The sequence below is a fragment of the Ictalurus furcatus genome, chromosome 23, assembly GCF_023375685.1.
Source record: "Ictalurus furcatus strain D&B chromosome 23, Billie_1.0, whole genome shotgun sequence".
NCBI classification, from domain to species: domain Eukaryota; kingdom Metazoa; phylum Chordata; class Actinopteri; order Siluriformes; family Ictaluridae; genus Ictalurus; species Ictalurus furcatus.
Genome location: NC_071277.1, coordinates 8,885,406 through 8,900,000, shown reverse-complemented (window position 1 = coordinate 8,900,000; position 14,595 = coordinate 8,885,406). Strand labels below are relative to the sequence as shown.

The window sequence follows — 14,595 nt, the reverse complement described above, 5'->3', positions numbered from 1 at the left end:
TAATGTTCTGCTTCGAGGAAATTCTACACGGGGAAAAGCGGTCATGGGAGATCTCCGATCAGGTCCAGATGCTGTAATAACTGACTAAGACGAGCGAGGCGGGGGTTTTGAGTCATTCTCCGATTGCGTCTATCCTCACTCTTCCCAGCACAAGTCACCACCACTGACCGCACTGGTCCAGAGCTCAGCGGGAATCCATAATACATACAACCAGAGTGTTCGCAAACATTCAGGGAAGAACGGAGAACATCACAGCAACTCTACAGGTCAGTTTGGGGGGAAAAAAAAAAAACACTCCGGAGATGCCAGAAAAAAATCCCCCACTAATATTGCGGTTCTCTAAATGTTGATTAAATGTAATTATCTAAAAAAAAAAGCAGTGTTTTTACATATTACTCAACGCGAGAATAAAAACTATCGCTACTTAAAAAGCACCAACGTAGTCAACAACACGTTTTACACAAAACGTGAACGTTTAAAATTTAAGCTATTTTTTATTGCGGCCCTCCGTGTGTTCAACAGGGAAGCTTACATCATGAGAAGGACAAAAATACAACGAACCCTTCCAGCTATTTTGGACATTTTTGTACGTAGGTTTTTGACGATACATACAGTATTTGAAATAAAAAACAAAACAAAAAAAAATGTTTAGCATGAAAGTATCAGGTATGTTTTTTTTTCCCCTGCACAACCCAAAATCACCCCATCATTTATTTTCCCACTTTAACACTGTAAATTGTTTCTAAATCTGATTTAGAGCCCTGCGATGGATCGGCACCCTGTCCAGGGTGTACCCCGCCTTGTGCCCCATGCTCCCTGGGATAGGCTCCAGGTTCCCCGTGACCCTGAAGAGGATAAACTGTATAGAAGATGGATGGATGGATGGATGGATCTGATTTAGAACATTGTTATTTTTGATTATTATTTTTTTTACTGTTTGTTTATTACTGACAAAAACAAAGCAAAGATATTCCAATAACTGCAAAATGAAAACGGAAGAGTGTTCACTTTATCGCTGGAGATCGTGAGGTTTGAATCCCAAAATCGGCCGTGCTCTCTGGGTGGGAGGGGCTACTCTCTCTCCCCTGTCAATCACAGCAAGACTAGCCAATTCTAGGCGTCTGTGAGCTGATGTATGTGGAAGACGGCAGACGGCACTTTCTGCTTCCGGTTCGAAAAGAGGCTCGGAAAAAAACCGTTGTGAAAAGCTCGAAGCGGCACGGATTTAGCAGCGTACTGTGTAATACGCTGCAAAAAAAGGGAAAATGTCCCGAACGTAGGCAAACTAATCCAATAATTACATTAAAAAAAATATAAATTATTAGAAAGATTATTAAGCCTATTTCTAGTATTCTAATATTATGTAGTAATGTATTACTGGTGGAAAAAAATACATTAAACACAGCACACTTTCTGTATGTTATATATAAATGCGTATGCCGTGTTGTGTGTGTGTGTGTGTGTGTGTGACATCACAGCGCTGTGGTAATGACAGTGACAGGCCAATCCTGCATTACAGGTGGAGATTAAGGTCATGATGGAGGTCTCTATACGATCTCTCTGCTCCAACTGAAGCTGAGCTTTGCCGTTTCTCCGAGGACGAGTAAACGCTAATAACGCTGATCTAACGCTAAATCTGATGTTTTACATGCTGCTGGCTTCACAGTCGGACACGAACAACACTTTTGTTGTAAACTGCAATTTTCTACAACAGCGAGTCTCTTCAGGAGGCAGAAGGAGGATAAAAAGGATCCGTTACAGAACACAAACTAGAAATGAGTGCACAAGAGCACTTATTTTAGCATTTTAGAGAGAGAGAGAGAGAGAGAGAGAGAGATTGAGAGTGTGTGTGCGTGTTAAATAAAATGCTCCTGAACTCCGAACGCTGCTTCCTGATGAAGCCATCGTTCTTCTACAGGGGACATAACGTAGTTTGAGAAGAAGTTCTTGAAGCTCTAACAGACGAAAGTTATGCGCAATGCCATCATCACAAATCACAGGTTTCATTTAAATGCGCTCGTTATGGCTAATACCTCATTGTTTTTATAGCAACAGCTCATTCCCAGGGACTTGTACAGAGAAAGTCGTGGTAAAGTTTTCTTAAAGTTAGAAAATGTTTTGTTTAGATTTTCCCCTGGAAGGAGTCTCCAGTGTCAGAGGTAAAGCTGTAACTTCAGGACAGAGGAATTTTGGGGTTTCTTGGTTACATGACAAGCTGCGGTTTTTTGAGGAAACAAAGAAGAGAAGCTGGTGATGGAACGACGGAACATTTGTAGCTGCGATAACATAGGGAAATAACCCATTTCATGAAAATTACAAGTAACTATAAACGGATAAAAAAAAAAAGTATGATGTGTCGTTCTTAAAAATGTGTTTAACACTTCATTTCCCAAGAAAAATGAGTGTGTTCAGTACAAATGGAAAAATCCCTGAAAGAGAGCTGTAAGCTGTGGCTGTGAGTGTGTGTGTGTATCTGTTTCCGGATCTTTCCACAGGCTTTTGTTTGAAGCTTCAGGAGCAGTGCAGCTTCACGCTCGGTTCTTTCATGTCAGAATGTGGGCTCTCCAGAGAGAAGAGAGAAACATTACCTGCACACTGATTTCTACACACGCGCACACACACACACGCCTACACTGGGTCTAGACATTAACACACACACACCGGCACGGACTCTGAGCTTCACACAGGATGTGAATTAAACATTATGTGCAGTCAGTGAGCAGCTGTCTGTGGATATTCTGATAAAAACAGACTCACCTCCATGAACCACATCCTCTTACACGGTCTATATCAATGTGTGTGTGTGTGTGTGTGTGTAACGTTGGCGTACCTTAGTCACTACTCCAGACACCACAACCGGCATCTTTGGTGGGCTGCGAAGAGGAAAAGCATCACATGTTACAAAAAAAAGAAGTAGTAAATAATGAAACACGTGCACACATTCAGGTCTGTGTGATTACGATTCGTCCCAGTGAAGTAAACTCGTGCTAACAGGTGACGCTCGACCATGCCCCCACCGCCACAAGCCCATATACTATGTATAGCCCAAAATCTAACGGTGCAAAAATAAACACCGGATTTTTTCCAGGTAAACTTTATCATTCCTGTACACATTTACCAGCAACAAAATTTTCTTAGTGGAAACTCTGGCACAGAGCCATCGGTGGCAACGCAGGTCGCCAGTGAGGAAAAATAGGGATTTCGTGGAGTTTTTTTTGTGATTACTGCGGCCAAGCACGCTCGATTTAGCTGTGCAGCTTTTAACAAAATTTGTGATGCAACTTATTTTTGTGCTTTTTTTCCGAATCGGTGAAATCACAGTCGCAAGAAATAGCTTTGCGCAGTCTTTCGCAGCAATGTTTGTTGGTCTAATTGTTTAGACCGTTTATCTGTACTCATGATCGATGCAGGCGAATCGAAGACGCACATCTCGGCCCGAATCCGCTGTACTTTTCCTCCTCCGAATATTGCGGAGTTCGCTCGATTTTGAGTACATTTCTACGATTGCGAAAAATCACAAAATTCTGTTAGGACAGCAATAAGACAAGTCAAGAAGTGATGTCAACCTCAACTGGAATGACTTCAAAATAAATAAAAACAGATTGATAGATTTATTATCAAAGGCCAAATGAAATGAAATAGTGAAAATGAATGAATACATACACACATTTATTTAAAAACGCAGCCAATGGTCATGTCATGGACAGATGGCGACCTGGGTTCGGGTTCGAACCCTGAATTTTCATTGCAGTAAAAGAGGAAAAGTGAAGCTCTGTGACAAATCTGAGCATTTAATAACATTTAATAACAAACTCAATCAAGTACTCGAAAATATGTAAATATATAATATATTAATATAAAGGTATAATATATGAGTGTAAGAAATGAGATGTTGAGTGACTTTGTTTGGTTTCCTCTACTCCACCAGCGGGGAGGCGGAGCTGAGGATAATCTCTTCACACACACACACACACACACACACACACACACACACACACACACACACACAGCTGATTAGCTGAAGGTCGACAAGCGTCTTCTACCGTCCGATTCGACACACGCAGTCTAATCTAAACCGCTTCTAACATCAGCGTTAATAAACAAATATATATATCACATTCACGAGGAAGGCAGCGGTCACATGACCACTACTGAGAAACAGATTAAAGGAATACTCTACCGTTTTTTTTCAATCTGATGTCTATTAACTACACTGATAGTGTGTGTGTGTGAGATTATGTTTTCACAATTTGTTCTGTCAAATCTGTTTGTGTAATCAGCTCCAGAATTATTCATAAGCTTATGCCAATAAAAGAATAAAAAGAAGAATAAAAGAAGCTGTAAATGTATAGAATTAGGGATGGAACTACTTTCTAATTAGCTAAAGTAAAAAAAAAGAAAAAGAAAAAAGAAATCGTCATCATCATCATCTCACGTCAAGCGTTGAGCAAAATGTCTGAGGCGTAAAGACGGCATGGGCGGAGTTAAGGGCCCTTGGAGCGGGAGGGGGGCGGGCGTGTTTATCATGATGCATAAGAAAGAAGAAAGCTGCGTTCCTGTTTTATTTGCAATAATAATAATAATAATAATAATAATAATAATAATAAGAAGAAGAAGAAGAAGAAGAAGAAGAAGAAGAAGAACAAGAAGAATGATAAATATTGTCTAGCGCACCTGTAAATTTTACGTTGAATGTCGGAGTTTAACATCTGCCCCTAGACTTCGATTATAAATGAGTTTGGTGTAAAGTTGGGGTTTTTTTTCCCCTCAGCGCAGAAAAACGTGACAAAAAACGTGTCGTCTCGGGTGAGACACGTAGAGCGGATGGAGATTACGCTGAAAAATGACAGAGTATCCCTTTAATCAACAAACACACAAATAAATAAAAACAAAGAAAGATGGTGAATGATGACAGAACACAGTACAAGGTGTGTGTGTGTGTGACCTATAAAAGCAGCAGCGTAGCTCCATGCGAGTGCTGTGTAGTGGAACCATGGCTCCGGGTCTCGGCCGCCATCACTTTTTGAAACGACTCTCATTTGTTTCTGGGACAGAGAGCAGAGCCTCGGCCTTGCAGCAGCACACAGGAGAGGGTCAGGACTCAGAACTCAGCTTGATGTGAAAAACGATCCTGGTCTCGCTACAGAACGAAATGATTACGTCTATCAGACGGGAGAAAGAGCCCAGGAACACCCCCAACCCGCTGTCTGCATATTTTTGGTCACAGCTGAGCTTCTGGAAGTGACAAAAAGTTTTCACAAAAGCATGGAATTGCATAATTTTTTAATTAATTAATTACTTTTTTGCTTTCTGGCCAATCAGGTCGCAACTCGGGGGTCAAATGAGGACAAAAAAAAGTCGAAAAATGTAGAAAAATGAGTTGTTAATATGAGGAATGTAACGATTTGCTCAATATGAATATTATTATGGTGCAATGATACTCGAGATAAAAAATTTACTAGTTTTTGGGATGTTTATTGGTGTTTCCAAGGATAAAGCTCCTCCTCTTGCTCCGCCTCCTCCATTTAGTTACACTAAATGGTAAAAAAAATAAAGCTAAGATATTATTATTATTATTAATTATGATTTAAAAATATATATTATAATTTAGATAATAATAAAGACCCTATAGAGTTCAATAACTATTTATTTTTATTTTATTATTACTTGTTAATCATCATCGATATGGTTACACAGTGTGCTTCAGGTTATTAAAAAAAAAAATAAAAATAAAAAATAAACCCCAAAGGAAAAAAAAACCAAAAACAGCTGGTGTAAAAAGAAGTCTTCAATTCAAATTAAAGTTGTTAATAACGTCACAAAATTTAACATTGACAATAAAACTAACTATATCAATAATATTCTCAAACAATTAATTAAACAACTAAAAGCTTTAAAATAAGTATTGTAAAAGTAAATATGTATAAATATCTGTACAATACAAAGTCTGAATGTTTTCCTCAGTAAACTCCATCGATAAACATTTACAATAAACACGCTGCTGCGAATCTGCGAATCTGGATCGGATTCTTTCCTTTGAAATAAAAACACTGAAATTAATCTGACAGAAAAAGTTACTGTTGACGCTCTTCGTGAAATGAAATGAAACCACAATTAATAAGTAAGTGCGCCCCAGGGCAGTGTGGAAGAGATAAAAATCACATTCGCACATTTATCACTGTGAAATTCATCATATCAGCCGTGTCGGGTTTTTATTTTGAGTTTATGTTGTTTTGAGTTAATTCTTGATGTGAGGAGTGAGAAGACACACACACACACACACACACACACACACACACACACACACACACAGAGAGCGAGAGAGAGAGAGAGAGAGAGAGAGAGAGAGCGTCAGGTGAAGGAACCTGTCTCAGCACTTTCTGTTTAAATCAGCGCTCTAATCAGTGCACATACACACTTTATGACAGATTTAAAAGTATACAATAATGACTATTTTATATAGTCCCTGATTAAGTTAATTGGACACGAGTGATACCACTTTAGGCCTGAGGGGGGCAGCAGTGTGGCGGCTGAGAAACGTCCTCTCTGCCCGAGCACGAACACTCAGCAGAGGAGGAGAAGAGGGAGAAGAGGAAGAAGAAGAAGAATGTAGAAATAACGCCAATGTCAAGGTTAATAACCAGGACAACTAGCTCTGGGCTACATGTGAGGGTTTTTTTTTTGTCTTTAGAGTGACGCACGGCGGTGAGCGGGAATTCTCACGGCTCTGAGAGGTGAAAGGATGAAGCGAAGGAGGGAAGGAGAGAAGAACCTCCCTAAATAAAGCTAATGAGAAAGAAAGAGCGCTGCATAAAGACGACACAATTTACATATTTATACTTGTGCACTAAGGAAATAGAATAAAGAGAGAGAGAGAGACAGAGAGAGCGAGAGAGAGAGATCAACAGACAGACACATCAAGAGGTCAAAAAATAGAGAAACCGACAGATAGAGAGAACAACAGACAGATATAGGGGCAGACAGACAGACAGATAATTAATAAGACAAACAGATCATCACATCGATATGTTGACAGACAGACAGCTAATCAGACAGACATTCACATCAACAGACAGAACAGAAAGACAGACAGACCATCAGGCAGATAGAGACAGACATATGGAGAGACAGACAGAGGTAATCAGACAGACAGATATAAATATAGAAAGGGAGAATAGAGGGGGGCATGAAGAGAGACAGACATGAAGTAGAGAGCAATAAATAACAGAAAGAGTAGAGGGAGAAAGAGAGAGGGACAAAGAGGAAGAACACAGACTGACAGAGGGAGAGAGAGAGAGAGAGAGAAGACAGACAAAGAGAGCGTGAAAGAGAAATAAAGAGAGAGAGAAAAAAGCTCTGGCTCTGTGTTCATTTTTGGAAAGTGACATCATCGGCAATTAAAAGCTACTGCTGACCTTAGCAACCCAGCGTCACCATAGCAACCGTTTCTTTGCTTCACCCCATGTCCCATGATGACGTGATGACGTGATGATGCGAGGGAAATCCTCTACGTGCTAACAACATAAAACTGGACAGAACATCTCAGTGTCTTTTCCCTCCACCACGCACCTCTGGACCAGAGGCAAAAAAAAAAGAAAAAGAAAAAGAAAATAAATAAATAAATAAATAAATAAAAAGGACAGCACGGCTCGGCATTCTGGGAATGACACTCTCTCGCTTACTCACTCAACTCCACCTCACATCCTGTTTGATTGACACATTATACACTACACACTATTCAGCCAGAACATCAAAACCACCTGCCTAAAATTGTGCCACCAGAACAGCTCTGCCCCGCCAAGGCACTGACTCCACGAGACTCCGACTCTTCACTCAGATCCTCACGCTCGCTCACTTTTCCTGCTTCCAGGACATGACCTTCAAGAACCGACTGTTCACCTGCTGCCTAATCAATAAACCATAAACCCCGCCCATTTAACCAGATCGTCAGTTATTCACGTCACCCGTCAGTGGTTTTAACGTGATGACTGATCGGTGCACACTGCACACACTACACACTCACACACAGATTCGCACACTACACACTCGCACATATTTGTACACAACGCACACTACACACACATTCGCACACTACACACTCACTCGCACACTACACACTCGCACATATTTGTACACAACACACACTACACACACATTCGCACACTACACACTCACTCGCACACTACACACTCACTCGCACACTACACACTCACACACATTCGCACACTATACCCCGTGTACACTTGCTCCTGCTGCAGTAACGAGAAACACACTTGCATCGCTCCACTTCAAACTATCAACAGAAGCGACGCACGATTATCCGGGCATGCTCCTCTCCCCGGGAGGAAACTAGCATGAAAATAACGATCATCAAACTGTCAGCGAACGTTCCTCTCCTCCGAGCCTTAACGCGCTCGCTCTTCAGTGTTTAATTCACATACGGAGCGGGACATGCTCGAATGATTCATTTAATAAAAATCAACATCACGCCTTTGACTGCTGCAATCAGCGAGAGGTTGTGTTAACGCTTCGGTCGTCACAGTTTGGGCATTTATATGTAGAGGTAGACAGACAGACGGCTAATCAGACAGACAGACGGCTAATCAGACAGAGAAAGTCATTATTTGGGGTAAAAATAAACAAATTACACAGAATCAATAAGGCCTCGGAATTTTTATTTCATGTATTAACATAGTTTATTATTATTATTATTATTATTATTATTATAATTTCATAGTGTTTAATGTTCATTCTGAACACATTTCGATTTTAGTTGTAGTATTACGTGTTCGTTTTTCAGCAGAGCTATTTATTTATTTATTTATTAAGTCTATATTATTAGAGCATCATTTTGTGCATGGATGCAGAATCCAAGCTCGTGGGATTAAACAAATGAATAAACAAACAAATAAATAAATCAAACGAATCAAAACATGGCCGTCAGTCTGCGAGCTGAAAGGTTCCGTGCTAATCGGAAGTGGTCCTTCCTTCTGATCGGAGACAGAGGACCAGAAATGAAGAGAAACGTTCTGAGGTACTTCACAGAGACGTCTGTAGAGAAGTCAGTGACCCCTGAAACCCGATTAAATACGTCTGGCTGTTTCAGCTCAGCAGGAAGCCTCGGGGAAAAAGAAATAAATAAAGAAAGAAATCACTTTCAGTTAAACGGTTGTTCCTCCCGAGCCTGACCCTCAGGAGCGTCTCAGGTACCGGGGGAGAGGGCGGATCCTGCTCAGCGGGTGTGTGGCACACCACATCAGCGTTTTGGAGCGATTGAGCTTCACCCTGCTGTCCGTCTGAAGAAGCCAGATTGCACATGGCAGGTTCTCCCCAGGCCATCTCGCTCCACTTGCAGCGACAAATGAACAATTTTTCCACCTGCTCGCTGTTCTCACACTGACTACACGCTCTTTCAGGAGGCAGAAGATGCTCTGTGTGTGTGTGTGTGTGCGCGTGTGTGTGTGTGGTCCAATATATAAAGTGTACACTGGCATGTTGCCTGGGAGTAAAACAAAAGCATTGCATGACTAGCACTGACTACACACCGTGTATCAGCCTCCTAGCCGACACATTTGATGTGTTCATCCTTGCGCGACACATTTTCAAAGCAATAGGCTCCGCCCCTAAACCACCCAGTCCCACCTTGACACACCCACCACAATCGAATCCCTCTCAAGTGAACGTTTATTTGGTCCGTACAGGATGTTGCACGAAATATTTCTGCACATTCTTTCGCAGTGATGTTTGTACTCAAGATCGATGCACGTGATCCGATGAGGGATTTGGCTTGCGACGACGTCACGTGACGTGTCTCAGTCCAGAAGTTCTGAAAACTTGCAAGCTCCTCCGAAAAATAAAAAATGAACATCGCAAGAAGCAAATGACGGAAAATGGAACATAATGGTTGAATGTTTGCAGGACTGATATGGAATGATCAGCACATGAACTGATTAGATTTAGGAATCCATCCAACAGGGTCAAGGTCAAAGCAAGGTCTTTATATATTTTAAGGATATCTGAAGCATATACATTAGTAAAAGGAACTCTGGGCATTACTGTCAGCACTATTAACATCGATTTCGACTTTCCTCATTAGTCCAAACTAAATGACACGACTATTCGTGGACCTAAGCATTACCAGGTTTCCATGTTAACCGTGACCTCCATTTTTTTTTTGGACGCAACTGTTCTCATTTGGTGCGTGGGACAGACCGCACACATTCTACACACACAAGCTAAACCAGCATCAAGCTACGACTACACACACACACACACACACACACACACACACACACATACACACATACACACATACACACACACAAACACAAAGGGCCTACACAGGGAAAAAAAAAACTGCTCAGGAAATTCCCACTCGGCCAAAATCGACAGCGGCGGTCATGCTGGAACGTTTCTGCCGCTGTTCTGGCATTTCAAACCTCACTCCGGATGAAGCTCTGTTCTTGGGAAAGCGCAGTAAAAGCAGGTAAAGGTCATCTCAGTATCTTTTCGGTGTGATAGAGTAATCAGGGCTCTCCAGCAGGCTGAGAGGGCAGCTAGCGTCGGGGAACTGATAAGACCTGACCTGAAAGCGCTGCTCCACGGGAGATGAAGATCAGCAATCAGGTGCTGGGCCGAAGGGCAAACTGCGCGGGAAGGTGAGCTAACACAACACTCAATTCAGCGCTAACGGAAAAGGGGAAAGTGGTGCGCGCGCACACACACACACACACACACACACACACACACACACACACAGAGCTGGCAGACGTTGTCAACGACGATGTGACTAAAACGGATCTAAATAGCAAAATGTGACTCATCGCCTTCTCGAAGCACAAAAACGCAAAACACAAACCCGACTTAAGGGTTTACCAGAAAGGAAAAAGGGAAGATGTGATCACATGGGCAGTCGGATAGACAGAAAGAGAACACACCCAAAACATACTGAGCCACACGCACGCTTTCCGTCACCAATAAAATCAGCCTCCATTACGCCGCGTGAAATGTTTATCGAGCCGCCGGCGTGAACAATCTTCATAACGTAGACGTGCGGAAATCATATCTTATCTGTCCTGCAGCGCAGAGAGCAGAGTGACAAACAAGAGCAGATGTTTTTGGGGAAAAAAAGCCAACCTGCCTGCATCCCCCCGCCTCCTCCCTGCCCATCCCCCTACACACACACACACACACACACACACACGCGCGCTCTCCAGCCTGCTGAGAACTGCTCACCTGTGACTGAGTAACTAAAGCAGCACGAAATCACTTTTTTTTTTCTTGGCTTAGAATTGAGATCATGAGTCTCTAACCAATTATGCAACCCAAAAATAAAATAAATAAATAAATGAATAAAAAGTTGAATTCTGGAATCTGATTGGTCAGAAGGTGTTGATTAATTTTCTACAACAGTAGTTTAGTCTATAACACAGGTTTATATTAATGCTCTCCTTCTAATACGTTACGTTTCCATAGTAACGGCTCATTCACAGCGATTGTTTAAATCGTCGACATGGTGACGTGTTCTGTAAGGAGTCTATAGTGTCAGAAAACAGGTAACGCTGTAGGTTTCCCCAATTCTGATCGTCAGGATCGGAGGAGTTCACGCTTCTTTGCAGTTTCTCGGTAATACGACGTGCTGCGTGGGGTTTTAAAATTTTTTTAGGTCTTATTAACTTCAAAAGAGAGAGAAATAAACCTGTTTTAGGGGACTTTCCACAACATTAAATGGCCCCTGAAATCAAAATAGCTTTTGATCTTGATCTCAAAATCTACTGGCTGTTGTGGAAATCAGTCAGACGTTTCGACCCGGTGTCATGCTGACCTCCTGTTTCAAAATAAAACGCACCGAATGTACAGACTCAAGCCTGGAATCATTTCAGTAGGTGGAATGCTGTGGTCTAAGAGGAATAAAACACTGCGCTGTTGTACGAAAATGACTAACTTCGGGGGGGGGGGGTTACAACGCAGAGTGTTTTATTGCTAATTTTTCAAAAGAATACCGATAAAAGTGCTTCAAACACTGTCCAATACCCGATACTGACATCCTCTTAGACACCATCTTGATTTTGAGACGCGAGTTGGCTGTGCCACGCTCACCCATAATCCCTGATACGCGTCAACGGTGAAGTATAAACCAGCCTTCCCTCCATATCACACGTCGAAAGCAATCTAGCGTTAGTGTGTCAGGCCAGTAACGGTGCTGAGAGCAGACTGTGCATGAAGGGCAGGAGAGTGAGTCATGTGAGGGGGGAACAAGGGGAACATTCAGCTCACCTGCAGCTCTCGAACTCTTTACTGTCCTTGTCTTCCTTCCTGTCCGACGTGGAGTCTCCAGCAGATTGGTGTTTCTGGACTATCCTCATCCCTCCTGCTTTCACTGATCCCAAATGACATAAAAGTCAGTCATATTTGACCGGTTTCACCTCCGTTTCTAATACTAAGATATTTCAAACAGTTTAATACGTGTATTGTATTATGCGTCCGGACGAGTTGCGGAGTCGTGCGAGGCTATTAAGATTAACAATAAACACTCAGACACACTTTTATATAAGCTACTTATACTGTTCTTTTAATAAACTTGATATCACATTGTTGCTCAAAATAGAAACGTACAAATATAAATTGTTCACCTCTGAACGTGATTGAGAGGTTGTCAAAAAATAAACTTTTTCACTAAGGATTTAGCGTTTAAGATCATACAGCTGAAAGGGTTTCTTCAGTTACATCTAGAAATAATCAACATTCTGAGTCAAATGTTGATTTACCGATTCAGGATTCATAGAGTTAAACACTGACTCAGGATTCACTGAATTAAACACTGACTCAAGATTCACTGACTCAGAATTCAAGGAAACACTGACTCAGGAATCACAGAGTTAAACACTGATTCAATGACTCAGGATTCACTAAATTAAACACTGACTCAGAATTCACCGAGTTAAACACTGAGTCAGGACTCATGAAGTTAAACACTGATACACTGACTCATAAGCCACTGACAAACACTAACTCGGGATTCACAGAAACACTGATTCACTGACTCAAGATTCCCTGAGTTAATCACTGCCGCAGGATTCACTGACTCAGAATTCACTGAATTAAAAAATGACTCAAGATTCACTGAGTAAGGATTCACGGAGTTATATACTGACTCAGAATTCACAGGGTTACACAATGACTTAAGATTCACTGAGTTAAACACTGACTCAGGATTCACTGAATTAAAACACTGACTCAAGATTCACTGACTCAAGATTCACTGAATTAAACATGGACTCAAGATTCACTGACTCAGAATTCAAGGAAACACTGACTCAGGAATCACAGAGTTAAACACTGATTCACTGACTCAGGATTCACCGAGTTAAACACTAACTCAGGACTCATGAAGTTAAACACTGATACACTGACAAACACTAACTCGGGATTCACAGAAACACTGATTCACTGACTCAAGATTCACTGAGTTAATCACTGCCTCAGGATTCACTGAATAAAACACTGACTTAAGATTCTCAAAGTTATAAACTGACTCACGATTCTCAAAGTTAAACACTGACTCAGGTTTCACGGAGTTAAACACTGACTCAGGATTCACGGAGTTATACACTGACTCAGGATTCACGGAGTTATACACTGACTCAGGATTCACGGAGTTATACACTGACTCAGGATTCACGGAGTTATACACTGACTCAGGATTCACGGAGTTATACACTGACTCAGGATTCACGGAGTTATACACTGACTCAGGATTCACGGAGTTATACACTGACTCAGGATTCACGGAGTTATACACTGACTCAGGATTCACGGAGTTATACACTGACTCAGGATTCACGGAGTTATACACTGACTCAGGATTCACGGAGTTATACACTGACTCAGGATTCACGGAGTTATATACTGACTCAGGAATCCCCCAAGTTAAATACTGATTCACTGACTCACGATTCACAGAGTTAAACACTGACTCACGATTCACAGAGTTGAACACTGACTCAGATTGATAATTACCGAGTAATGATCTCAGAAATGGCTTGTAAGGTTTTAGTGATTGTAAAGTCATCAGATTTGAATGCATAATGTCAAATTATGATGTTGTTGTATTTTAAATCTTATCTTCTTGCTAATCTTTCCCCTCAGGCCTCCTGCTATCTGATTTTCTGTGTACTTTATCCTGAACAAGCTCCCACTCTGCACTGCTATTTCCAGTGTTAATAAACATAACAATAAAATAAACCGAACACAAAATGCACAGACTGAATACAACACAAGAACTTTCTAACAGTTAAATGACCGCATTATCACTTTATATCTGTGTAGAAATGTCAGTGTGAATAACTGGCCTAATGCTACACGATTTGCATAAGAAAAACAACATTAGGTTTAATACCAGCAGGGGGATGTCCAGCTCTGGTTTCATTTTTCTCTTTCGGCGGCGATGACATGATCGAGCTCAAACAAAAAATATCAAAATAATAATAATAATAATAAAAAACCCTTCTAGATTGGAGAAAAATCCTTTCACAACGACAAACCCCCTTAGACTTCAGCCTAGCATGTCAACGTGGCTTTTTCCCTGCCCATTGT

General features: G+C 41.4%; 1 protein-coding gene across 1 annotated transcript in view; it reads right to left on the bottom strand.

Annotated features, from left to right (window-relative positions):
• The window catches only part of dap (death-associated protein), a 16,498-nt gene extending 1,903 nt beyond the window's left edge, over window positions 1-14,595 (bottom strand). The window contains exons 1-3 of the mRNA XM_053611090.1: window positions 14,399-14,595; window positions 12,277-12,379; window positions 2,831-2,873 (exon numbers count right to left, since the gene is read on the bottom strand). Coding sequence (XP_053467065.1) covers window positions 2,831-2,873; window positions 12,277-12,379; window positions 14,399-14,453 — 201 coding nt within the window. The 5' untranslated portion in view covers window positions 14,454-14,595. The remainder of the gene's footprint in view (window positions 1-2,830; window positions 2,874-12,276; window positions 12,380-14,398) is intronic.